Here is a 25,295-nt window from a genome sequence, read left to right as displayed (position 1 = left end):
GTTAAATTTTTTTCACTTTTTAAAATTCTTTCACAAATTAAAATTTCTTCACTTTTTAAGAGTCAAAAGAGACAAGAGGCAACTAGCCCACAAAATTTTTTTCCCCCAAATATATTCGATGAAAATTTTAAGATAGACATTCTGTTCAAAATAGTTCAAACATTAGATCATTAAAACTTCGGGGTCGACAAAACCCCTCAGGGCCTGGGGGCAGACATTGTAAGTTATGCCCTTGGTTCATATAGGGCTCATATAGAAGGGATGCTCATATAAACTTCAGAGAGGGCTCATTTGATTGGAAGTTGAAAGTTCTTGTTCACTTTTTAAGAGTCTAGCCCCCTCCCACGACCTTTCCCCCCAAAGACATCCGATAATAATTTTGAGGTAGCAATTTTGTTAAAAATAGTTCGAAGATCATATAACTAAATTCTGGGGTTGACACAAGCCCCCAGGGTTCGGGGGCAGGCGTTGTAAGTTATGCCCTGGGGGTATATATAGTTCGTATAGAAGGAACGCACGTATAAACTTCAAAGAGGGCTCATTTGATCAGAAATTGAAAGTTCTAGTACACTTTTTAAGAGTCGAAAAAGATCAGAGGCTAAATGTACCCCCACTTCTTTTTTTCCCCAAATCCATTCAATAAAAATTTTGAGATAATTATTCTCTTAAAATTTGTCTAAACATCAGATGATAAAAGCTCTAGAGTCAACGCAATCCCCCAGGACCCAGGGCAGGCGTTATAAGCTATGCCCTGGGGACGCATATGGCTCTTATTGAAGGGATGCTCGTTTAAACATTAGAGAGAGCTCATTTGATTGGAAATTGAAAGTTCTAGTTCACTTTTAAAGAGTCAAAGAGACCAAAAGTCAACTAGCCCCCCCCCACGCCCTTATTCCCCCAAACCCACCCGATAAAAATGTTGAGATTGTAATTTTGTTAAAATACTTCAAAGATCAGATTATAAGAACTCTGACATCGACACAAATCCTCAGAGACCGGGAGCATGTTTTTTAAGTTGTGCAGCAACGGCATATAAGTTTTTATATAAGGGGAGGTTTTCACATGAACTTCAAAAGAGTCAAAAGAGATAAGAGGGTATCTATCCCCTCCCCTCCCCCTCCCATACGCGCCCTCTTTTCCATAATTGTGTCCGATCAAAATTTTGAGATTGCCAGTTTATTTGAAATAATAAACGAGCAGATAATGAAAACTTTGGGCTGAATTACTCCTCCCCCCTAAGAGCCAAGGGGATGGGTTAGAACTTATTCCCTGGCGGCATACAAAGTTCTTATGGAAGTAGTTGTCGTATAAACCTCGGAGGGGACTCAAATGATTAGAAATTGAAAGTTGTAATTCCCTTTTTAAGAGTCAAAAGTGATTCGGTTGCAACTAACTTCCCCCCGTCAACCCTCTTTTCCCCAAATGCGTCCGAATGAATTTTTTATATAGGCATTTTTTTTTAAAATAGACCAAAGATCATATAATAAAGATCAAAGGGATCCAATCTTTAGTCTTAGCCCTTTAGGGAGCGCTGCCCACCAAAACCAGGGGGCGAATGTTGTAAATTATGCCCCGGGCTATATAAGGGTCTTATGGAAGGGATGGTAGTATACACTTCGGAAGGGGGCTCATTCGATTGTAGTTTGGAATTTCTAGTGTCTTTTTTAAGAGTCGAAAGTGATCGGAGGGCAACTAGACCCTCCCCCCTCAAAGCCCCCTTTTCCTCAAATTTTGAGATAGCTGTTTTGTTCAAAATAGTTTAAATTTCAAATAACAAAAACTCAGGGGTCAACACAGCCCCCCAGAGCCCAAGGGAAGTGTTGTAAGTTATGCCCCAGGGCTGATGAGGTTTTTTGTAAGGGTTGGTCGTCTAAACATCAGAGATGTTTCATTTGATTGGAAATTGAAATCCTTTTGAAGAGTAATCAAAAGTAATCGGTGGGCATATACCCCCCTCCTACCCTCTTCTCCCAAAATTCATCTGATTAAATTTTGATTTAGCCATTTTGGTAGAAATATTCCAAATATCAGATGACAAAATTTCGGGGATAGTAGAAAGGTAACTAGAACTTTCAATTCCCAATCAAATGAGCCACCTCTGAAGTTTATGCGAAAACCTCCCATTATATAAAAACTCATATGCCCTTGGGGCTTAACTTGAAAGACTTGATCCAAGCTCTGAGGATTTGTGTCGACTCCAGAGTTTTTATCATCTGTACCTTTGAACTATTTTCAACAGAATTGCTATCTTGAAACTTTCATCGGGTGCGTTTGGGGGAATAAAAGCGTGCGGAGGGCTAGTTCACTTTCGGTCTCTTTTAACTCCTTAAAAGTGAGCTAGGACTTTCAGTTTCCAATCAAATGAGCCCTCTCTAATGTTTATACGAGCATCCCTTCTATAAGAACCATACATGCCCCCAGGGAATAACTTATAATGCCTTTCCCAGGCTCTGGGGGGGGGGGAGTTGTGTCGATCCCGGAGTTTTTATTATCTGGTGTTTCGACAATTTTTAACAAAATAATAATCTCAAAGTTTTTATCAAATGAATTTGGGGAAAAATGAAGGGGGGGGGGTATATTTACCCTCTGATCTCTTTTGACTCTAAAGTGAACTAGAAATTTCAATTTTCGATCAAATGAGCCCTCTTTGAAGTTTATACGTGTATTCATTCTATACAAACTATATGCCCCCAGGGCATTACTTACAACACCTGCCCCTGGGTCCTGGGGACTTGTGTCGACCCTAGAGTTTTTTTTATATGATCGTTGAACTATTTTTTAACAAAATGACTACCTAAAAATTATTGTCTTATATCTTTGGGGGGAAAAGGTCGTGGAAGGGGACTAGTCGCCCTCTCATCTCTTAAAAAGTGACCAAGAACTTTCAATTTCAAATCAAATGAGCCGTCTCTGAAATTTTTAAGAGCCAGAAAAGTAAAGGCTGCATGGCCTTTACTATAGGCAACGCGCTACAGCGTTGCCTCCGATAAATATGTTTCGTAGCTGCTTTTAAGTGCTGAAATCAGTCATAGAGATGCATTCTTTCAACATGGATCATGGTCGCCCCTGCAGCCCCAAACAAATTCGGGTGGAAATTTCATACTCTTTACCGGGCTAACTCTCTTGCTTTGCCCAGGCGGGGCTTTTATCAGATTTGCCCTTTGTTTAAAGTTGATTTTGAAGAGTCTAATCGTAGCATAAAAAGTAACCTTGAATCTCTTCAAAGTTACTTAAAACAAGAATCTGGGTTTTGCCTCCTTTTCGCACTGTAAAAGTCTAAAACCTACTGTGTCATTTGCACTTTACTGAAAACGAACTATATTACAAATATTTTCTTTTGTACTTATTACAACACCGAAAATAAACGTAAGAATTAGAGTAAAACCAAACTTCGAAGTGATGAGAGTTCAGCAATTAATATAATTAATTAAATATTCTTTTCAATTTTGTTAGTTCTTTCCGACACTGTTCAAAACAAATATAGTTTTCACTACAAACAAGAATTTGGATACTGCCCCTTTCCTTAGCTGTCTAAGGAAAAAGTCTAAAACCTACCTAAAAGTCTAAAACCTACTCCGTCATTGGCGCTTCCCGGAAAACAAATTATATTAGAATTTTTTTCTGAAAATATGAATATGAAAATAAAAATTACAGTGAAATAAAATCTTGAACTGACAATCTTTCAACAATTGACATCTTTATATATCAAATATTCAGTCTGAGTTTATTTGTACTGTCCAAGACTGTTCAAGACACATATAGTTTTCAGTAAAGCGCCAATGACACCCGTTTTAAGATTTATTTATTCATTTATATTAGGATCTATTTTATGCCTGTCAGCTGTGGCTGTTTATTGAATTTCGGTTTGTTTTGGGTTTCTTTTATTCTTTAATAGTAATTTCTTGTAACTTATACATTTATTTTAGTACTATCTGTTTTTTTCTGTGATTTTTTATTTAATTTCTGTTCGTTTTGGGTTTCATTTATTCTTTAATAGTAATTTCTTGTCATTTCTTGTTTGAATTTTAACAGGTGTATCTGCTGATTTTAGGTTTAATATGGTGTGGCCTTTACTTTTCTATGAAAAACTTCTTTTTCGATTTTTTTTTTTTAACTAACTTTTATAAAGAGTTACAATTTATTGTGTACCCTGTTTTTTCTCAGGAAATTACAAAATATACCTAGACTTGGAATGCATAACACAAGTTCTTAAAAGGTCATTATGATGATGTAGTTTTAATGGACAGCTAGTCACAATTCTTGCCTCATGTTGGTTTAAGTTTTGATGGTATAATAGTTTTAAATTCTGGTCTTATAGCGCAGTCCAAACACATGAAAGCTGGACAAGGCTAGAAAATGATGAAATTACAGGAACCACTAATTAACTTAATTGTAGCAATATTCGCCTTTTTTTAGATTCTCATGTAGATACAGGTTAAAATCGTAAGTCATTATATTCAATTAGTCTGTATCCATGATAGTCAAAAGTTTTGGCGGTTTGTCAGATTTTGATAAGAAAAATATTGGCAATTTGCCTATCTGAGAGAGAAATTTCAAGGTTGCTCTAGCCGTCCGTCATTAAAATTTGAAGAATCATTCTTCATCATGATAAATTTACTGACGATTTTGCTGATTAATTTCTAGTAGAGCGGTAAAAATTTATAACCAAACTTGTATGATCATAACGAAGCACCAAAAACATAGTATTTTAACTCTGTAATAGTAATGAAAAGTGATAGGTGGGCATATACCCCCCCCCTCTTACCCTCTTCTCCCAAAATTCATCTAATCAAAATTTTGATTTATCCATTTTGGTAGAAATATTCCAAATATTAGATGACAAAACTTCGGGGATGACAAACTCAGATGACAAACCTGGGGGAAGGATTGTAACTTATACCCCAGGGGCATATATAAGGTTTTTACGGAAGAGGTGGCCACATAAACTTCGGAACAGACTCAAATGATTAGAAATTGAAGGTTTTAGTTCCCTTTTAAGAGTCAAAGTGATCCGATGGCAACTAGCCTCCCCCTACCAATTCCACGGCCATAAGGCTCCAATTTTGTTTTCTCCAGAGGCATTTATATGCAAGGGGTGGTGTTAGAAACTTCGGAGGGGGCCCATTCAGCTGGAAATAATAATTTTATAGTGTCTTTTTCTAGGGTCAAGCACGACTGGAGGGCATCAAGCCCCTGCCCTCTTTTTACGCCCTCTTTTCCCCAAACCCATCCAATCAAAATATTGAGATGACCATCATATCCGTAATAGTCAACAGGTGAAGTAATTAAATTAATTATTATTCAGGGACTAACTAAACCTTCCTCTGCCTCCAGGGCAAGGTCGTAAGTTATGCAAGCTGTTCAATGTTCATATGTAAGTTTTTTGTTGAAGGGGTAATCGTATAGACTTCGGAAAAGCCTCATTCGATTTAAATTGAAAGTTCTAGCTCCATTTTAAAAGTCAAGAGTAATCAGACTGTAGGCAACCCCCTAGCCTTTTCTAAATGCTTTCGATCAATATTTTGAGTTAGCCATTTTGCTCAAAATCGTTCAAGTGTCAAATAAATATTGTTACGGGTTTGGACCCTCCAAGCCCCAGGGAAAAGGGCTGAAAGTTATACTAGCTGCCCTTTCTAGTATTTCCAGTAGCAGCCCATCGTTAACATATAAAGTTTCTATGGAAGATGAGGTCGTATAAACTTTGAGGGAAGTTCATTCGATCGGTCACCAAAATTTATTGTGTTATTTTTTAAGAATGGGAAATGATCAAAAAGTAACAAGCCCCCCGCCCCATTGTGCCTTTTCCCCCCAATATACATCTTATAAAAATTTTGAAATAGCCGTTTTGTTCAAAGTAGTATTAGGTTCAAATTACTACAGCTTAGGGGTTGGGAAATCCTCCATAGCCCTCAGGGAAAAGATTGTAACTTATGTAAGTTGCCCATTATTAGAATGTAAGTTTCTTTTAGAAGGGGTGGTCGTATTAACTTTGGAGGGGAGTCATTTGATCGGAAAGTAAAACTTTTAGTTCTATTTTTAAGAGTCAAAAGTGATCAATTAGGCAATTAGCCCACGCCCCACTTTCCCAAAGGGTATCCAGTCAAAACTTTGAGATAGCCATTTTGTTCGAAGTAGCTTAAAGTACAAATAAATATATTCTTTGCGTTTGGTCTCCCCCCTAGCCCGGGAAAATGGGTCTGAGTTACGAAACTTACTTCCTCAACGCCTCACTCAAGATTATCACCTTTGTCGCCAAATCCAGCGGGAAGAAGTAGAAGATGCCATAAAACAAACTAGAGGTGTTTCTGCACCAGGACCAGATGGAATTCCAGCAAAGGCTTTGTATGTACTACAAGTAGTATTATTACCTCTGCTTCTGGGGTTGTATAACTTGGTTATGAAAGAAAAAAAAAGTGGCCTGATCCTTGGAAGATATCTGTAGTTATCCCCCTATTTAAGAAAAGTGATACAAGTTTGTGCGAGAATTACCGACCAGTCAGCATTGTAGTTGTGTCCCTGTGTCCCACCTGGGAATATAGATAGAAATACATATATATATATATATATATATATATATATATATATATATATATATATATATATATATATATATATATATATATATATATATATATATATATATATATATGTTTTTAACTACGTAAAACTTGCGAATATACAAAATTCTTCGCTGTCCCATTGTCTGTGCATATAAATAGATTGTCAGGTTTACCGACTCTTGAACATGCAAGATATAATTGTCCATGGGAAAACAATCCGTATTCAGATCTATACCGCAGTTTTCTAATGATTACCCTTGAGCGTTGTTGATAGTGATTGCTAATTGAATATTCCCTGTGTCCCCGTCGTCATTTATATATCCCCCCTGTGCCCTACCGGCATTCCCATTGTAGTTGTGTCCCTGTGTCCAGATCGTCATTTATATTCTCTGTGTCCCGGTCGTCATTTGTGTCCCGGTCTGTAATTTCTCTTTGAGTGTCCCGGTCGTCATTTATATTCCTTGTATCCCAGTCTGCAACGTCATAAAGTCTTCAATGGCTCTGGTGGTGCAGCCAGTTGAGGAAGTTTAACTTTTCCTGAGGCGCAACACATTCCCATTGTTTCAGCATTAAATTTCAAGACCTTGCAATAGGGAAAAATTTCAGACATAGTGCCGATTTGAACAGATCTACTCAAGCTATAATCATCGACTGGGCTGTACCTGAATGCCAGGCGATAATTTTGACGTTGCTTTTGTGATTCCTCAGCACGCTTTCTCTTGGCATTATCTCTTTGAGCCGCAAGCCTGTTTTCACGTTGTTCTTGTGATTTCTCGGCACGCTTTCTCTTGGCATTATCTCTTCGAGCCGCAAGCCTGTTTTCACGTTGTTCTTGTGATTCCTCGGCATGATTTTTTGGTAATTTCTCTTTGAGCCTCAAGCCTGTTTTCACGTTATTCTTGTGATTCCTCGGCACGCTTTCTTTTGGTATTATCTCTTTGAGCCGCCAGCCTGTTTTCACGTTGTTCTTGTGATTCCTCGGCGCGATTTTTTTTGGTAATTTCTCTTTGAGACGCAAGCCTGTTTTCACGTTATTTTTGTGATTCCTTGGCACGCTTTCTTTTCTTACTTTCTCTTTTAGCCGCAAGCCTTTTGGCATTAACTCTTTGAGCTGCTTCCTCGGCTGTTTCTTCTGCCATTGTAGGATTTATACTAAAATTTATCTTTGAATTAACTCTTTGAGCAGCTTCCCCGGCTGTTTCTTCTGTCATTGTAGGATTTATACTAAAATTCGTTTTGAATCGCCCCCTTATATACTTATAATGACATCATATACAAAGTCTTATATACTTATAATGACGTCATATTCGTACAAACAAACAAACATACAACTTATTTATATATATATATATAGATCGCTATGTGTAATATTATGATTATGTATTTTAGTGTGCTGTGTTTTGTATATTGCTAAAAATACAGAATTTATAACCATATTAAAATATAACCATTTAAAAATGATGACCTTGTTGTGTTTTTGTTTTTTCTGGGTTCGTATCTGCTGAATTTATATTTTGTTCTTCAGGCTTTTTTGTGGTTATGTTTTGTGTGTTGATCTGGCTTGAGGGATTTCTCAATCAAGTTTTGTCTTTTAGTTTCGCTATAACGTCATTTATGGTTATAATTTATGAATATGACGTCATTCATTATCTCGTAAATGAAGATTCAATTTTCTTTCAAGAAATTGACTTTATTTTAAGAATTGTGTTTTGGTGCCTAAGAGAAGCACTAGATATAACAATTTACTTTAAAAAAGGCCTTTCTAATGCCCCGTTCCAATGTTCCAATGCCCCGTTAGCAGCCGCTCTCTTGTTCAAGCCAAGGTATTGTAAGTTTTCTCAATTGAGTTTTCAGCCATGGCGATTCTGATGGTGTACTTTTTGTTTCGATATGACCCCAAAATTGCAGTTTTGAGCGTATTTGTCGAATTTCCATTAAATTTGTCTCCAAAATAACACTTCACTATTAAGACTAATGTGGGTTGCAGCGGTAGCTTGCAGCCTAGTAAGAGACTTAAATTTAAGATTTAAATTTATCATAAATTTATAAGATTTCTAGTTAAGATTAAACAGATATAATTCCTGAATCCGCTAGAGGCGGTAATTTCTTCTCGCTTGCCAGTTTTATCAAAATGGCATTTTTCTCTTACAAAAGTAGCAAACCTACAAGGATCAATTTATTTGTTTAAGGTTTTACTCCTGAGCTAATGAGTGCTGGGAGGGGCTTATTTTGCATTTGGGTTTAATAGAGACAGTTTGAAGAATATATCGTCGGTGAGGGGAGACAATTCGGATTTATGAGAGAGATAGTTGCCCGATGTGTTGATGTATGAATGAGAATTTCTTTAATTTTGTATCCAAGTCTAAAGAGCATTCCGATCTGCGGAATGACTGTTTACAAAAGCGTCTGGGAGTGGGTGTTAGTTAATTCAGTGGATGTCTGAGAGGAAAGCGTATGCTGCTAGACTGCACTTTAAGTTTATTTGTATAGGGGTTAAATGTAAGGAGTTGTGTTTCAAGGCTTCAAGAGTAGAATTTTTTTCTAAAATTATTGTTTGAAGGTTAAAAATGTTAACCTTTTTGTATTTTTCTTCGGGCTCTGGTTGTAGCTGTGTCTTGTGTGTTGTTGTGGCCCATAGGGCTTATCCATCAAGTCTTACAGTTTACAGTTATCTTACCATTAACGTCATTAATGGTTGTAGCCTGTGACTATTGCGTCATTCATCATCTTGTATATGAATGTGCATTTTTTGTCAAAATTGATTTTATTTTAAACGATATGTTTAGGTACTTAAGAAAGGCACTGCAAATAGCAATTACTAAACCCCTTCCTCTAGCCCTTAAACCCCTTTCTATGATGTTCCAATGTCCTGTTAGCAGCCGAGAAAAAAAGAGGACATAGTGCTGCACATGTAAAAAAGTGATTTTTTTTATTATTCAAGGCAAGGGACCATACACTCTCTAAATAGGGTTTTCAGCCATGGCAATCCCGATTATGTACTTTTTGTGTCAGTATGACACCATTTTTTACGCGTTGAGTTTATTCATCGAAATTCCTTTAAATTCGTCTTCAAAAAAATATTTACTTTTAAGATTAATTTAAATAATACTTGCAATTTCTGAGTCAGCTAGAAACGGCCATTTTTCTCAATTGCCAGTTTTTTAAAGTGTTAATATTGGCCGTGGCTCGTTCCTTACTAGGTTGAACCCCAGATTGTTATGCTGAATTCGAACAGAAAATCTCTCTTTAATGTTTCAAAAATTATCAAATGTATCTTTGAAACTGTCCGGGAGGGTTATGCTAAACATTGTGACGTCACTGACGCTATATGTGGTTTTACATTTTTAAGGGAGGAGTGTTTACAGCAGTAAAAAAAATGTGAGAAGTGGATGGCCCGGTAAGAACTCTTCCAGTCCAATTGAGGTCCATTTTTTTAAACAGCTGAATTAGAACATTGACAAGCCAAAATTTCGCTCTCTTATACTGAGTTACAATTTCAGGGCACCCATCAATCTCATTTTTCCTTTTTCTACATTCAGAATATATTTTGTCATAATCTACGCTTGGGAAGTATTTTTAAGGACATACAGAAAATATATTTGCTGTTGCTTTTATTGTAGTACAGGCAAACTAGCTCAATTGAACAGTAATTAATGCAGGAAATACGGACTTGGAATAGTGAACGGTCGTGTCAGTGTGTTTTCAGGCCCAGGTTGCTCTTAAACTATTGAATTTTGTCAATTTTCCTTCAAATCCTATGTATATTTACTACTATTTAGTTTTTCCAAACGATCAAACAGTTCATGGTAACGAACGTTAGGAGTATAAGGAACGAATGTAAGGAGCGACCCGGCTCAATAGTAACCAAAACTCTAAAAAATGGAAATTTAATATCAATAGATACATCAAAAGAATCGCATTTTAATGTTGATTTTAAATATATAAATTTAATCAAGTTTAGTCTTACCCATCAAAAGTTACGAGCCTGAGAAAATTTGCCTTGTTTTATAAAAAAGGAAGAAACAACCCCTAAAAGTCATAGGATCTTAACAAAAATCACACCATCAGATTCAGCATATTAGAGAACCCTTTTGTAGAAAGTTTCAAGCTCCTATCTACAAAAATGTGGAATTTTGTATTTTTTGCCAGAAGGCAGATCACGGATGCGTGTTTATTTGTTTGTTGTTTTTTTTCCAATAGTAATCGTATCGACCCACTGGTCCTAGAATCTTGCGAGAGGGCTCATTCTAATGGAAATGAAAAGTTCTAGTGCCCTTTTTAAGTGACCAAAAAAATTGGAGAGCACCTAGGCCCTCTCCCACGCTAATTATTTTCCCAAAGTCACCAGATCGAAATTCTGAGATGGCAATTTTATTCAGCGTAGTCAAGAAACCTTATCTTTGGGGACGACTTACTCCCCCACAGTCCCCATGGGAGGGGCCACAAGTTACAAACTTTGACCAGTGCTAACATATAGTAATGGTTATTTGGAGGTGTACAGACGTTTTCAGGGGGATTTTTAGGCTGGGGGGGGGGTTGAGAAGAGGTGAATATGTTGGGGGAACTTTCCTTAGAGGAATTTGTCACGGGGGAAGAAAATTTTCATGAAGGGAGCGCAGGATTTTTTAGCATTATTTAAAAAACTACAATGAAAAAATAAATATGAAACAAATTTTTCAATTGAAAGTAAGGAAAAGCATTAAAACTTAAAACGAACAGAAACTATTACGCATATGAAGGGCTCACCTCCTCCTAATACGTCGTACTTTACGCTAAAGTATTTTTAGTAATTTCAACTATTTATTCTACGGCTTTTGTGATTCAGGGGTCATTCTTAAGAAATTGGGACAAAATTTAAGCTTTAGTGTAAAGAGCGAGGCACTGACGAGGGGGTGTACCCCTTCGTATATACGTAATTAAAAACATGAGAATACAGAAGTTCGTTACGTATGCTAATTTGTAAGTTACGTATATCTTTTACTAATAAAAACATTCGTAAAAAAATTAAAATTTCTAGTTGCCCTTTTAAGTAACCAAAAATCGGAGGGCAACTAGGCCTCCTTCCCCTCCCTTTTCTTTCTCAAAATCATTCGATCAAAGCTATGAGTAAGCCATTTAGCCAAAAAAATAAATATGCAAATTTCGTTTTAATTATTCATCTGCGGAGTGCCTAAATCAAAACATGCATTGATTCAAAAACGTTCGGCATCAAAAACGAGCAACATTAAAACTTAAAATGAACTGAAATTACTTCGTATATGAAAGGGTCCTCATCAACGCCCCGCTCTTTACGCTAAAGTTTTACTCTTTCTCTTAACTCTACTTTTTAAAATAGTAAAAGAAACTTTAGCGTAAAGAGCGGGGCGTTGATGAGGAAGCATCCCCTTTCATATACGAAGTAATTTCTGTTCGTTTTTAGTTTTAATGTCGCTCCTTACTTTCCGTTAAAAAAACTTGTTTTTTTATTTAATTTGCAACCAGGGATGTACCCATCGCCTCATTTAACTCTAGCACAGTTGCATACCGATAAAAAGAAAAAGACCAAATACCTGAGTTATCACTAGTTGTTAAGATTCTTTCTGGCCCATAAAGTAGATGAGGAATGATAACAACGAAGCAGGCAAGTGAGGAGCAAAGCATTCCTATGCCCAAGAAACGTGGCCGGTGGCCTTGGCCACCAAAGTAAGCAAGAAGTAAAGATAAGAGGATTTGACTAACTTCATTTCCAGATAGAACAATTCCTAAAATGAATAAAGTGTTAGAAGGTTGCTGTAAATATTTGAAAAAACAAATTGAAATTAAAAAAGGAAGAATATATATATATATTCTATATGTATATTAAATAAAAAATAAGTTTTTTTTAAATGGAAATAAGGAGCAACATTAAAACTTAAAACGAACAGAAATTACTCCGTATATGAAAGGGGCTTTTTTATTTAATTTCTGGACGTTTTTGAATTAATGCATGTTTTGGTCTTGGCTCTCAGCACATAGATAATTAAAACAAAATTTGCATATTAATTAATTGCAATTAATCAGAAGATTTTAAGAAAAAAGGAGCGAGGGAGGAGGCCTAGTTGCCCTCCAATTTTTGATTACTTAAAACGGCAACTAGAACTTTTAATTTTTTACAAACGTTTTCATTGGTAAAAAATATACGTAGCTTACGAATTAACTCACGCAACGAACTTCTATATTCGTATGTTTTTATTGCATATAAGAGGGGATCCAACCCTCGTCGGTACCTCGCTCTTTACACTAAAGCTTAAATTCTGTCCCAATGCCTTAAGAATGACCTCTGAATCAAAAAGGCCATAGAATAAATAGTTGAAATTACTAAAAATACTTTAGCGTAAAGTGTGAGGTATAACAAGGAGGTAAACCCCTCATATGCGTAGTTTTTGTTTTGTTTTAAGTTATAATGCTGCTCCTTACTTTCAGTAGAAAAAACTTTTCATATTTATTTTTTCATTGTTTTTTCAAAATAATATATATATATATAATATATATATATATATATATTATATATATATATACATATATATATATATATATATATATATATATATATATATATATATATATATATATATTATATATATATATACATATATATATATATATATATATATATATATATATATATATATATATATATATATATATATATATATATATCATGAAAAGAGAAATCACCAATGCAACAGCACAAACACACACACACACAAAAAAAAAAAAGAAAAAAAAAAAGAGAGAGAGACAGAAGGAGAAAAGGAAGTCTGTTTTCCTAAAATTAGTGATTAATATAGACAAGCACTTGAATGAGGCCTTAACCCTACTCATCCATACAATCACATAGGTCAAACAGCATAGCCACACACAATCAACCATAAAGAATAATCCATGGACAGGCAGTCATGTCGTCAATAAGTATAAGTCGTCATTTACCAAACAATAGAAAAAATAATATAGACAAATAATTCAGAGGCAACACCCAACATAAGGGCTCATCAGGAGAATACACTGGCCTATATAGGGTTTCGCCACTCTAAATTCTCTACCCAGCACAGTGTTCTGGCTACCACAGAATATCCATGGCATCCCCGCGTTAGGTATCACCCCCAAAATACATGCCTATGAAAGAAAAAAAAACAGCAAATGTAAAACAACCAAGTAAAACCAAAACAAGCTTATCCTGTTAATATATCCCTCCCTTTAGCAACAATAGGTAAACTAAATATTATAAATTTTACCAAATCACAAATATTAACACATTGCAAAAAACCTGAATAAACTAAACAATTATAGAATTCATCTTTACCGTGTGGCTACTTTTTAAGAAAATCCGCTCAATTAGAAACACAATTCAAAATAAATGGTGCTGCGACAACATTTCTCGAACCTCCGAAATTAGTTGAAAATTTCTTTAAGTATTTCTAGATAATTCTTTTGATATTTATTTAAAAGTTCGTTATAATGAAAAATAAATTTTTTAAATTGCCAAGTTAATTTATTTGCAGAAAAACCTCGTGATATCAATTTTTGGCTTAAGATTTTACATCTATTTTTAAAATCAATATAATTACTACAAATCCTTGCATAACGAAGTAACTGTGAGAAAAAAGCTGAATATGTGATATTTGAGTGTATATTACTTTCAGGGAATGGGAAACTAATCACTTCAAAATCAAAATCATCCGTTTTATTATACATTTAAAAACTTAATTTATTATTATCACAAATATTAATATTTAAATCTAAGAAATGATCTTCATGACCAGCGCCATGACTAGGCTCAAGAATAAGCTCTGATGGATATATATTTTTAGAAATATCAATGAAATCCTTACAATTTATGACCAAAATATCATCTAAATATCTTTTATTATTTGACAATAATATATATATATATAATATATATATATATATATATTTATATAATATATTTATATTCATATGGCTTTTCCCTGGCACTCAGTACACTGCAGGCTTGCATATATTTGATCATCCTGTTATAATGATAGTATAATCATAAGTATAGTCATAAAGTTATTTTTTAGTTTTAAGTCATGGGGTGTAAAATCAGCGATTTCAATGAATTGAGAAATTCTGGCACGATCTCAATTCCTTCTTCCTCTTAATACTTCAAAAAGTCTTATTAAATGATAGGATTTATATTATCCTGGCATTCGTTCTGATTCCTACTGTTACTTCTCTTCTAACCACAAAGTCGTTTACGATTCGACATAATTTCCTGAAAATCCCAGGGTGCCAATTTTCTAAAAAAAAACCTGGAGCCGTTTTTAAGAATTTATTATTAGGAAAAGGGAAATGTTTTATTTTAGGCACGTCTAAAAGGGCTATGGGTATTAAAACGAAATTCTAGGTTATAAGTTACGTTGAGTGTTTAGGAGGGTATGAGAACTAAATAACAAAGATTATACACATCTAGTTTTTCAAAAGACGTATCTGCAATACATCAAGAATGGCTGAAGATATTAAGTTGAAACTGCAAGTTCCGGAGGTCCCAGTGTGCACAACACAATGCCACAGTTGTCACTACTGGCCTCCACTAGGGTGTGGTATTGCGGGTAATTTCTTTCTTTGCAATTTCAACTCTAACCGAAACTGACGGGCATGGGTTACCACGAACTGTAAATAACGAGCGACTCGGCTCAATAGTAATCGAAACTCTAAAAAACAGATGCACCAATAGATATATCAAAAGCATTGGATTTTTATACTGAGTTCAAATACAAAGTTCCATCAAGTCTAGTCCTATCCATCAAAAGTGACGAACCTAAGAGTATTTGTCTTATTTTTGAAAAAGGAGGAAACCCCCTTTAAAAGTCATAGAATCTTAATGAAAATCATATCATCAGATTCAACGTATCAGCGAATCCTAATGTAGAGGTTTCAAGCTCCTCCATGCAAAAATGTGGAACTTGTGTTTTTTGCCAGAATAAAGATCACGGATGCTTGTATATTTTTTTTCTTCCTAGGGGTGATGTTTCAACCCAATGGTCCTATAATGTCACAATAAGACTTATTCGAACAGAAATGAAAAGTTCTAGTGCCCCTCTTAATTGACCAAAAAGTTGGAGGGAAACTAGGCTCCCTCTGTCACTCATTTTTTCCCAAAGTCACTTGATCAAATTTTGAGATATCCATTATGTTCAGCATAGTAGAAAAATCTAAAATCTATGTCTTTGAGAATGACTTAATCCCCCACAGTCCTCAGGGGAATGGCTGTAAGTTGTAAACTTTGCCCATTGTTTACATATAGTATTCATTATTTGGAAGTATACAGACTTTTTCAGGGGGCATTTTATGTGGTGGGGTGGATTAGGGAGAAAGTTTGGTGGATTGGGGAGAAGGTTAGGTGGGAGGATCTTTCCATGGAGGATTTTTTCATTGGGAAAGGAATTTTAAGTGAAGGGGGTACCGGAATTCCCAGCATTATTTAAAATTTGATTAGAAATTAAAAAAAAAAAATAAAGGAGCGATATTAAAACTTAAAACAAACAGAAATTGATCCATATATGAAAGAGGCTGTCTCCTAAACGCCCCGCGCTTTACGCTAACGTTTTACGCTCTGTCACAACTTTACTTTTTAAAACAATAAAAAACTTCAGTGCAAAGAGTGGGGCATTGAGGATTGGACACGTTTTAAGTTTTAATGTCGCTCCTTACTTTCAGTAAAAAAAAACTTGTTTTTTTTATTTAATATCTCCATATTAACATAATGTTGTAATCGTATCACAATGATTTATCTCCACTCTTTTATTAAGGTCAGTTCGTATATATATATTTGGTTACTGAAGGAATCAATTGCCATTTCAAATAATTTTTCATTAAATTTTCCGTATATCTTACGCGATTCTGCAAACACATATTTTTTCATTATTATGGGCTATAGTCAAGTGTTAAGTCAGCCAAACCTGAGTTCCGAAAAGCTCTCAACTGTTCAAACAGAATAAAAGACACGATTAGTTTCCAAAACGATAAATGCAAACGGCAAAACGTGAGGTAAAAAATAAACCCGTTAGCTTTGGATGGGATTTTCAAAGCCGGTATCAAGTTCCTCTTTGCAATCTAACCCTATTGGTGTCCCTTCCTGGGAAAGAGTTTTACCTCGCTTTTCTCCGATGATCCTCCTCGGGTTGAAGCTATCTTTGAACATACTTTCCCCCGCCATATGTCAAAAAGTTGATCACCGGAGGAACTTTGTTTTGTTATATCTTCAGTTGTTCAAACCCAAATTCGTCCAATTGAAACCTAGTAAAGCCCAAAGGTTCGATCGGGTGGTAGCTGAGCGCCTCCTTTCCGCTACCCTACTTCTGATACAGTATTTGTCATTGTTATTTTAGGCTTGTATTTCTCAACAATATATCCTTCTTAAAAATTTCTTATTAAAAATCATTTAAAAAACACTTTAAAAAAGTTTTTGAAAGGAAATAAAGAAGGCAAAGAGCAACAATTATATCGTGAAGTACAAAATTAAGTAGGTGTTGGGAGTATAAAGGGGTTGAAAAAGAGATTTCACATTCAAATTTAAAACTACAAAATCAAGCTTACCCGAGGTTCTACTCTTAAACCTAAACTGCTTTTCCACCGTGGTTAATACAGCAACAAAATAGGTAAAAAACATTGACTGTAGCGTCCCAACAATGCTATAAACTAAAATGTAAGTCTTTTTGTTAGCAAATTTTTGTAACCACTTTCCTTGGAATGGGCCTATTCCACATGTTGTCTCATTGTTAGAATCGTCATCAAAACCGAGCTCATTGACTTGTACAAAGTTCACATCTGCAAACGTATTGGAATTCTTATTTTCAGGTTTCATGACCAAGGTTAGAACCTAACTAAACTCATTGATGTAGGCTCTATCGAGTATTTGATTATCAATAAGTAAATGTTTTCTTTGATAAAAATCGTTGACATCATTATTAATATAGTGAATCATAACAGGTTTTAAAGTTACTGATCCTAATTGATATATTCTACAAAATCTTATCACCTCAGAGACTACATCATGTCGGGACAGTTCACTTTTTACTGAACCCGCCATGTCTTGGTTTTAAAATAATTTAGGTCTTTTTGAGCCAAATCTCTCCCTAACAGACGCGTCGTCTGATTGACGCTGGTTCGAACTGCACGTTATTCAGTTGATGTCAAATTTTGCGTACAATTCAAAGTTTTGTAATAACACGTTTTTATGCAAATAAATGAAAGAAAAAAACGGAAGAATCCGGTGAAGTGCGAATAATTTGCATTTTACTGAAAACAGTTTTTATTTTGAGCTGAATATTTTATTCCACAGAACATAAAAAAAAAAAAAAATAAAAAAAACGCTATCATAGTCAAGATTACCGAAAAAACCAACAACCAATGAATTAACAATATTTATTGCACCCTTAATGGACGAAATAATGTCTCTTCGCTTCAAGTTTGAATGTCACTTTACTTTGATTTGAAAGAAATGGTAGTTTTATTAATTTGAAAGTCAAGAGTGACAACACAGTTTACACGAACATAAATTATTATGTATATTAGTGGGGCTTTTCTGTTTTCAACCTCTTGCTCTTTTTGCTAAACTTTCACTTTTCGCCCCCTTTAAGCCTTAAGAAAGAGTATTTGAATATGAGGGATCTGGGATGGAGAACGGAAAAACTTATCGATTCACATCTGCTTTAAATAGAAAAATTTTCGGTTCAAACGTTTAAAAAGACAATTGGTAAATAAAACCTTAGCAATTGGGCTTGGGTATAGGTTGCCCTTTTAACTTCAGGATTCAATATACTTCAGGCTACGTTCAACTTCAATGAACTCGAAGCTTGAATCCCTTAAATTCATGTACTTGGATTGACCAGGTGTCAAGACCAAGTGTATTACAGGACCTTACTTACAGGACGAGATGTGATTAATTTAAGCACAAAAGAGCTAACCAAAGAAAAAATGGAAATCCTTGAAAAAGGTATAGAATTTGGAATAAATCCTAAAAAAGTATCGGTAGAAGAAATAATTTCAAAGATTGAGACTGGGATTCATATGTTTTCAAAAGGTGCTAATAATGTAGATGACTTAAGACTGGGAGTCGTTAACATTTTAAAAATTTTGACAATTTTCAAGAAAACCTTAAGAACAAAGATACTATAATTTTGAAAGGTTTAAAAAAAGATGATTCTCTAATAGTTGATCGAGAAACTGGGAAATATACAATGCATCTCTTAAACAAAGGAAATGGGAGGAGCTTTTACGCGTGCCGAAACTCTAGTAGGTAACATATATTTTCTAGGATGATTTAACTGTCTAGCTATTTCTACTTTGCTTTTGAGAGAGAGATTCAACACCTAAAGCGGGGTCAAGGGGATCGCCATTGAAACAACGTGAGCACACAATACTTATAATAATTAAACTTAAGTTATAACCTTGATGACAAATTAAAAACGGGCCAAAAATGTCAGTGAATTGAGGAATATAGGTTTATTTCAAAAAACGAGTTAAAAGCAGAGTCACATCACTGCTTTCCATGTGAAAAAGGAATTTTTTTGACTATTTGAATCCTTTATTTTTAAATTTTTATACTTTATTTTTATTTTTATTTTTTATTTTTATTTTTCTATATTTTTGTTTTTTATACTTTATTTTTAAGGACTATTTGAATCCTACGTAGGGTTTCCAGCTATGGAGGTTCCATTGGCACAGTTTTCATTTTGGCCTGACAGTATCATGTGGAGTTTCAGACTAATTTCTTTAATTTCTGTTAATATGTTGTCGCTATAAAATTTTACCAATAGCAAAAAATTTAAGGTATAATCATCGATTCAGCTTAAAATGGAAAGATAATCCTCACTGAACAGCTTTTTTCGAAACACGTTTTTAAATTGTCTTGTTACTTTGTTACCTTGTTGCAAATTTTTTTTTACTGGGGTAGCTATTATAATGGGGCTTTAAGTAATTGTTTAAACACATTATAGGTTTTTCTACATCCTGAAAAACCTTTGAAAGTCTCCAAGAGTCCATCCCTCCCTGGGAATCCTTCTTTCAATCTTTATTTTAGCTCTTCTTTGCCGACCCCTAGTAAAGTCATTACCAAGTCTTATTTTTAATAACGACAGAACATCGTCTACAGTCACACGACCATCTAAGTTAACATCAAGCACTTCAAATATTATTTTGTCTTCATTTATCAAAATGTCTCCGTATAATTCTTTGAACTCATCCAGCTCAAAAACTTGGTTTTCATTCTTGTCAAACGTAGAAAGAATATACCGTGTTAGCATGCACTCATCTAGTTTGAAGCCTTGTATAACCTCATCCATTGTCAAGTTTCCACTTCTTGTTACATCCATTTTTTTGTATGCACTTTCCGTTTCATCTGATTGTATGCTATCAAACATTACATCTAGTGCCTGTCTTACTTCTTCAGAATCATGCAGTTCCTTCTCAAGTTCTTTTATTTTGTCTAAGTCAAAATCACTGAAGGGCAAGAAACCACAATACTTTACAACATAGTAATTTTTTTCTATGAGACTTTCATAGTATTCTATCTTTCTGTTTAGTGCCCCTATGACAATGTCTGTAAGGCACATGCCTATTTCTTCACGAATTTTCCTAAGTAATGCCATTAAAAAAAATTAATTATTGATAGAGCTTTGAAACTATTAATTTTTTAAACAAAAAAGAAGTGAAATTAATATTATAAATGTAAAGTTCTTATTTAATTCTTATTTTTTAATTGAGAAAAAAAGTTTATATCAAAGAATAAACATTAGCGATCGGAAATATTTTCTGTTTTGTGCAAATTTTCTGACGTCAATAACAAAAAAAAAATATATAGGACTATATGCTATTTTCTTTTTGAAATTAATAGAAAATTTAGTATTTATCTCGCCATGGTTGCGGCAGTAGCTTCAACCTAGTAAGGAACGAACGATTGCCCATAGTAATCAAAAACTAAAAAAACTCGTTTTAAAAAGTGGGAAACGGTAAGAATTACTATTTCTAACTGATTTAGGAATACTAACTATTATCTAAATTAATCTTAATAGTAAAATGTTCTTTTGAAAACAATTTTAGACGAGTTTAGAAAAATAGCCTATATACTCTACAAGAGGTGTCGGATCAAAAAAAGAATCTCCAATAAGTGCTGTGACCAAACACCCTATTTAAGAAAATTACAGTTTCCTGGCTTGATCAACAAGGAAAACCACTTTTTTCTATGGGTAGCACTGATATGTCCATTTTATTTTTTTTTTTCGACTACCATCAGGTACCGGAACATAATAAAGATATGTTTAACGGCTCATTTTCAAGGAAAGCGCTACAACTGCGTGTTTCGTAATTAAAAAAAAAATATGTTAGAAATGAAATGTAGTTTTTTTGTTCTTTTACAAAACTGTATCTTTGTAAACAAGGTCATGAATTACGACATAGTTTTAGGTTTGCCATAAATGAAGTTTTAGTTAAACTATATGGTGACGTCGGTTTCATTGTCGTCAGTAACTCAGTACCAATGCGAAACTTCATCGGGATAAGTCACCTGAACAGTCAAAGTCTATTATTCGTGAAATTATGGTTGCAGCGGTAGCTGCAATCTAGTCAAGAGACGGCTGATGGCCTGTAGTCACAAAAAAGCGAAAAACACATTTAAAATGATGCTATATAATAGGAGTATCTTGAGTAAGAAAGGTGACTACATATTTTGTTCTTTCCTAGTTCCTGCCAAGAAAGAGCTGAAAGCTTTTTCATTTGTGTAAAATGTATTTTCAATAAGGATGTTGGATATTATCTCAAGTTTTACTAATATAAATTTATGTATAGTCTTAACAATAGATCAGATGTTTTGGTAAAAACAGATTTAGCTGAGACATATAGGTCACCTAAAGAATTGGGACTTGAGCAAACAAAATAATGGCTACTAAGATTTCTTGTCATCCATATTTTATGAAGCGGATTCTAATATAGACCAGGGATATTCAGCAGACCATCTTAAATTAGCCCAGGGGTAGTCTGAACCACGGCTAATTGTAACAAAAATTTATAAACACTTTTGTGAAAAAACCGTCGAGTGTAAAAAAGTACAATTAGAAGCTGATTCAGGAATGGTAATTATGATTTCGACCAATTATAAGAACAAGACTTCGTTTTGAAAACAAATTTCATTTGTTATTTTGACAAGGTGCTTAACGGCCAAAGCTTGTAATTTCTGAATTTTGTTGTTGCATCTGTACTTGCATCCTAGTAAGGAAGAATTCATGGCCTCTGTGTATCTATGATCTCGATCAATTATTCTGCGTATCTATGGTATCTATGATCTCGATAAATTGTAATACCAGAACTTCGTTTTGAAAACAGATTACATGCGTTATTTTGACAGGGTGACGGCTATAGTTTGTAATTTGTGAAGTTCGTTGTTGCATCTGTACTTGCATCCTAGTAAGGAAGGATTCATGGCCTCTGTGTATCTATGATCTCGATCAATTATTCTGCGTATCTGTGGTATCTATGATCTCGATAAATTGTAATACCAGAACTTCTTTTTGAAAACAGATTTCAAGTGTTATTTTGACAGGGTGCTTGACGGCTATAGTTTATAATTTGTGAATTTCGTTGTTGCATCTGTAGTTGTAACCTAGTAAGGAAGGAGCCATGGCCCCTGTAACAGAAAAATAATAATAATGGCAAGTGAAAGAAACTGCCAAACTAAAAACAAACTAAAAAGAAAAAAAAGAAAAAAACTAAAAAAAAGAAAAAAACTGAAAAGAAAAAAAAATAAAAAAAGGAAAAAAACAACTAAAAAAGACAAAAAACTAAAAAGGGAAAAACCAAAAAAACTAAAAAAAGAAAAGCCAATAGTAAAAACACTAATAGTTTTTAATAGTAAAATTTTCACTGTGTGTCCCAATTTCCTAAGAGCGTTTACTGAAACACGGGGCTTTTAAATAGAATAGGAAGCTTTTTTAAAAGTGCTAACAGCTTTAGCGTAAAGAGTAAGGTAATGAGTTGGGGGCAACCCTTCATATAATGAATAAATCTTCCAAAATTTATTTGCAAATTTTGTTTGAATTATTCATGTACAGTAAACCAAATTTGAACCTGCATTAGTTGAAAAAGGCTCAGAAGTTAAATTAAAAAAACAAGTTTTTTTAACTGGAAGTAAGAAGCAATATTAAAACTTTTAACGAAAAGAAATTATTCCACATATGAAAAGGGTCTGTCACCTCCTCAACACTAACTGAGCGGATGGTTGAGAGGAACACATGTGCTATTAAACAGTTGTGAAAGTTTCTTCGTTTAGGAATTAAACATAGAGAATCATGTTTGAGTGGATAGCTTATTAGGTGTATTGTTAATGGGTAGTTGTATTCTGTTCTGTTATTTTGTTGTTCTTCTTGATTATTGGATTTATGTTATCTAAAGTTGTATTTTGTTCCTGAGATTTGTTTTTAGATTGTATTCTGTGTTGCTATGGCCCACAGGCTTTTTTGCAGTAAAATCTGACTAGGTGGAAGATGGATGGAACAATTTTAGGAAAACAATTTCAATTGGATCTTGGTTACAGCCGCCAGGTTCGTCTCTTGCTAGCTACCAGTTTAGTAAGAGACGATCAACTCCCATGCTAAGAAATATAATATTTGTAATAAAGAACGAACTTTAGCCAAAAGCAACTAAAATATTAAAATTAAATGAAATTTAGCGAATATTGAACCCCAGGGAATCAGATGGAAATGTAGCATCATCATCTAATTGAATAAGTAGTTTTTGTCAAAAATCGTATCTTATTTTTAACATTGTTGCATAGAAATTTTTCATAGAATTTTATTTCAAATAAGCTCTTATTGGCTCTAATGCTATTCGTTTACCCCATTATCAGATAGAAAAAAGCAAAAAAAATAACACATCAGTGCACTTTTAGTTTGATCTCACGCTATTTCCTAAGGTTCCAGGCTATCCCATATTTTGTTTTTTAACAACTTTTTACAATGAATAATATTTAAAATATTGGTTACCATTGCTGAATTTCTAACAAATGGCAATTTCATCACGCTACGCATTTTTTAGTACATTTAAAAAAATTTACTATGAACTGTGAAACTATGAACTATGTTTCTATGAAAGGTTCATTATCTCAAAAATTCAAATAAATTATTTTTATCAAAAATCGTTAAATCCAAAAACTGCAAAAATTTTGTCTTAATACCCCCTGAGCTATTTAAACTGAAATTCCTTATTTTACATTCTCCATTCCAATTAAACTAATGTAACAGTTTGGGAACGTGCAAATGTGACTTGATTCTTTGATTATATTTCTTTTAGTATTTATGTTGCATAAATTTTATAAAAAAACCTTTCTCCAGGAGATGTGGGAGGTCTTGTTATCTTCATAGTCAAATTTATTCGGCCTTTCGACTATGCTGAGCAAAATTGTCATCCAAAAATTATAATCAGACGATTTTGACAAAAAGGGGGCTTAGGAGGGGGCATAGTTACCCTCCAATCTTTTTGGTCACTTGAAAAGTTGTCTAGAACTTTTAATTTCCGTTCAAATGAGCCACTCTCCCAATATCTCGGAAAGAATGGGCCGATACGATCACCCATGGGGAAAACAAAAAGCAAAAAAAGAGTAAAAAATTAATTATCACGCATCCGTGACGTATCTTCTGACAAAAATACAAAATTCCACATTTTCGCAGATAGGAGCTTGAAACCTCTATAGTAGGATTGTTTGATACGTTGAATCTGATATTGCGATTTTATTAGCGTTCTTTGACTTAAAGTGGGTGTTTCTCTCTTTTTTTTGAAAATCTGGCAACTTTTCCTAGGATTGTAGCCTTTCTATAGGTAAGACTAAACCTTATGTAACTTATATATTTGGAAACAACATAATAACCCGATTCTTTTGATATATCTATTGGTATTAAATTCTAATTTTTACAGTTTCAGTGTGACTATTGAGTTTTAAGCTCACTATTGAGCCACGCCGCTCCTTACTTACAGTTCGTTACCACGATTTGTTTATTACCCCAAAAATTTGTGGAACGTCAAGAGTATAAAAAGAAAGAACTTGTCATTCGCAAATCTAGATGTTGCAAGGGAGAGGGATTGTTGAAGGGACATGGTCTTAAACATCCCTCTTTAGCAATGCCTATATCACAAACTCCTATATCACAATATTTTCCTTAACCTTGAATTCCTGTGTCACAAAACTATCCTTAATTAACGTATCAATAAACACCGATACCACTATAGAACAAATTTGCTGGAAATCAAAACCTATTTTACAATCTTAATTTAATCATTTATTTTTATTTAAGATGGCACGAATCATTATTCCCAAATGCTTATTTTTTTACACTTTCTGCTGCTCTAGCTAAAATTGCTACTAATACTATTATGCACCGTGTTGAAGGACTATTAGGCTGGAATCAAATTGGTTTCGTCTTAAAAAAAAACAGTAATTTTAAGTTTTAGTACCATTGCTTGACGATCAAATTACCTCGTGCACATTTTATTTATTATTTGTCAACACAAAAAGCATTTCTTTAGTGAACTGGACTCTTTTTGGATTATTTCTCGTGTTTAAAAAATTGACCAATTTAATAAGTGCAAAGTTTTGGTTGCAAAAACTAATAATTTAAGGCAAAGATACAAGATTTTAAACTAACATTAGTTTCTAACCATCAGCATAATTCTTGGACCATCAGCATCATCTAGTTAAGAAATTCTCAA

The 25,295-nt window shown here is 34.1% G+C and overlaps 1 protein-coding gene across 3 annotated transcripts in view; it reads right to left on the bottom strand.

Moving 5' to 3' along the window:
- The window catches only part of LOC136030954 (solute carrier organic anion transporter family member 74D-like), an 83,238-nt gene extending 65,793 nt beyond the window's left edge, over nt 1-17,445 (bottom strand). For 2 of the 3 annotated variants that reach the window (XM_065710095.1, XM_065710097.1), the window contains exons 1-2: nt 17,139-17,445; nt 12,110-12,301 (exon numbers count right to left, since the gene is read on the bottom strand). In XM_065710095.1, the coding sequence (XP_065566167.1) occupies nt 12,110-12,301; nt 17,139-17,406 (460 nt within the window). In that variant the 5' untranslated portion in view covers nt 17,407-17,445. The remainder of the gene's footprint in view (nt 1-12,109; nt 12,302-17,138) is intronic. The other variant, XM_065710096.1, reaches the window with a different exon arrangement.
- Between the last annotated feature and the right edge of the window lie 7,850 nt (nt 17,446-25,295).

The sequence above is a fragment of the Artemia franciscana genome, chromosome 9, assembly GCF_032884065.1.
Source record: "Artemia franciscana chromosome 9, ASM3288406v1, whole genome shotgun sequence".
NCBI classification, from domain to species: Eukaryota; Metazoa; Arthropoda; class Branchiopoda; order Anostraca; family Artemiidae; genus Artemia; species Artemia franciscana.
This window is presented reverse-complemented; position numbering and strand designations above follow the sequence as displayed.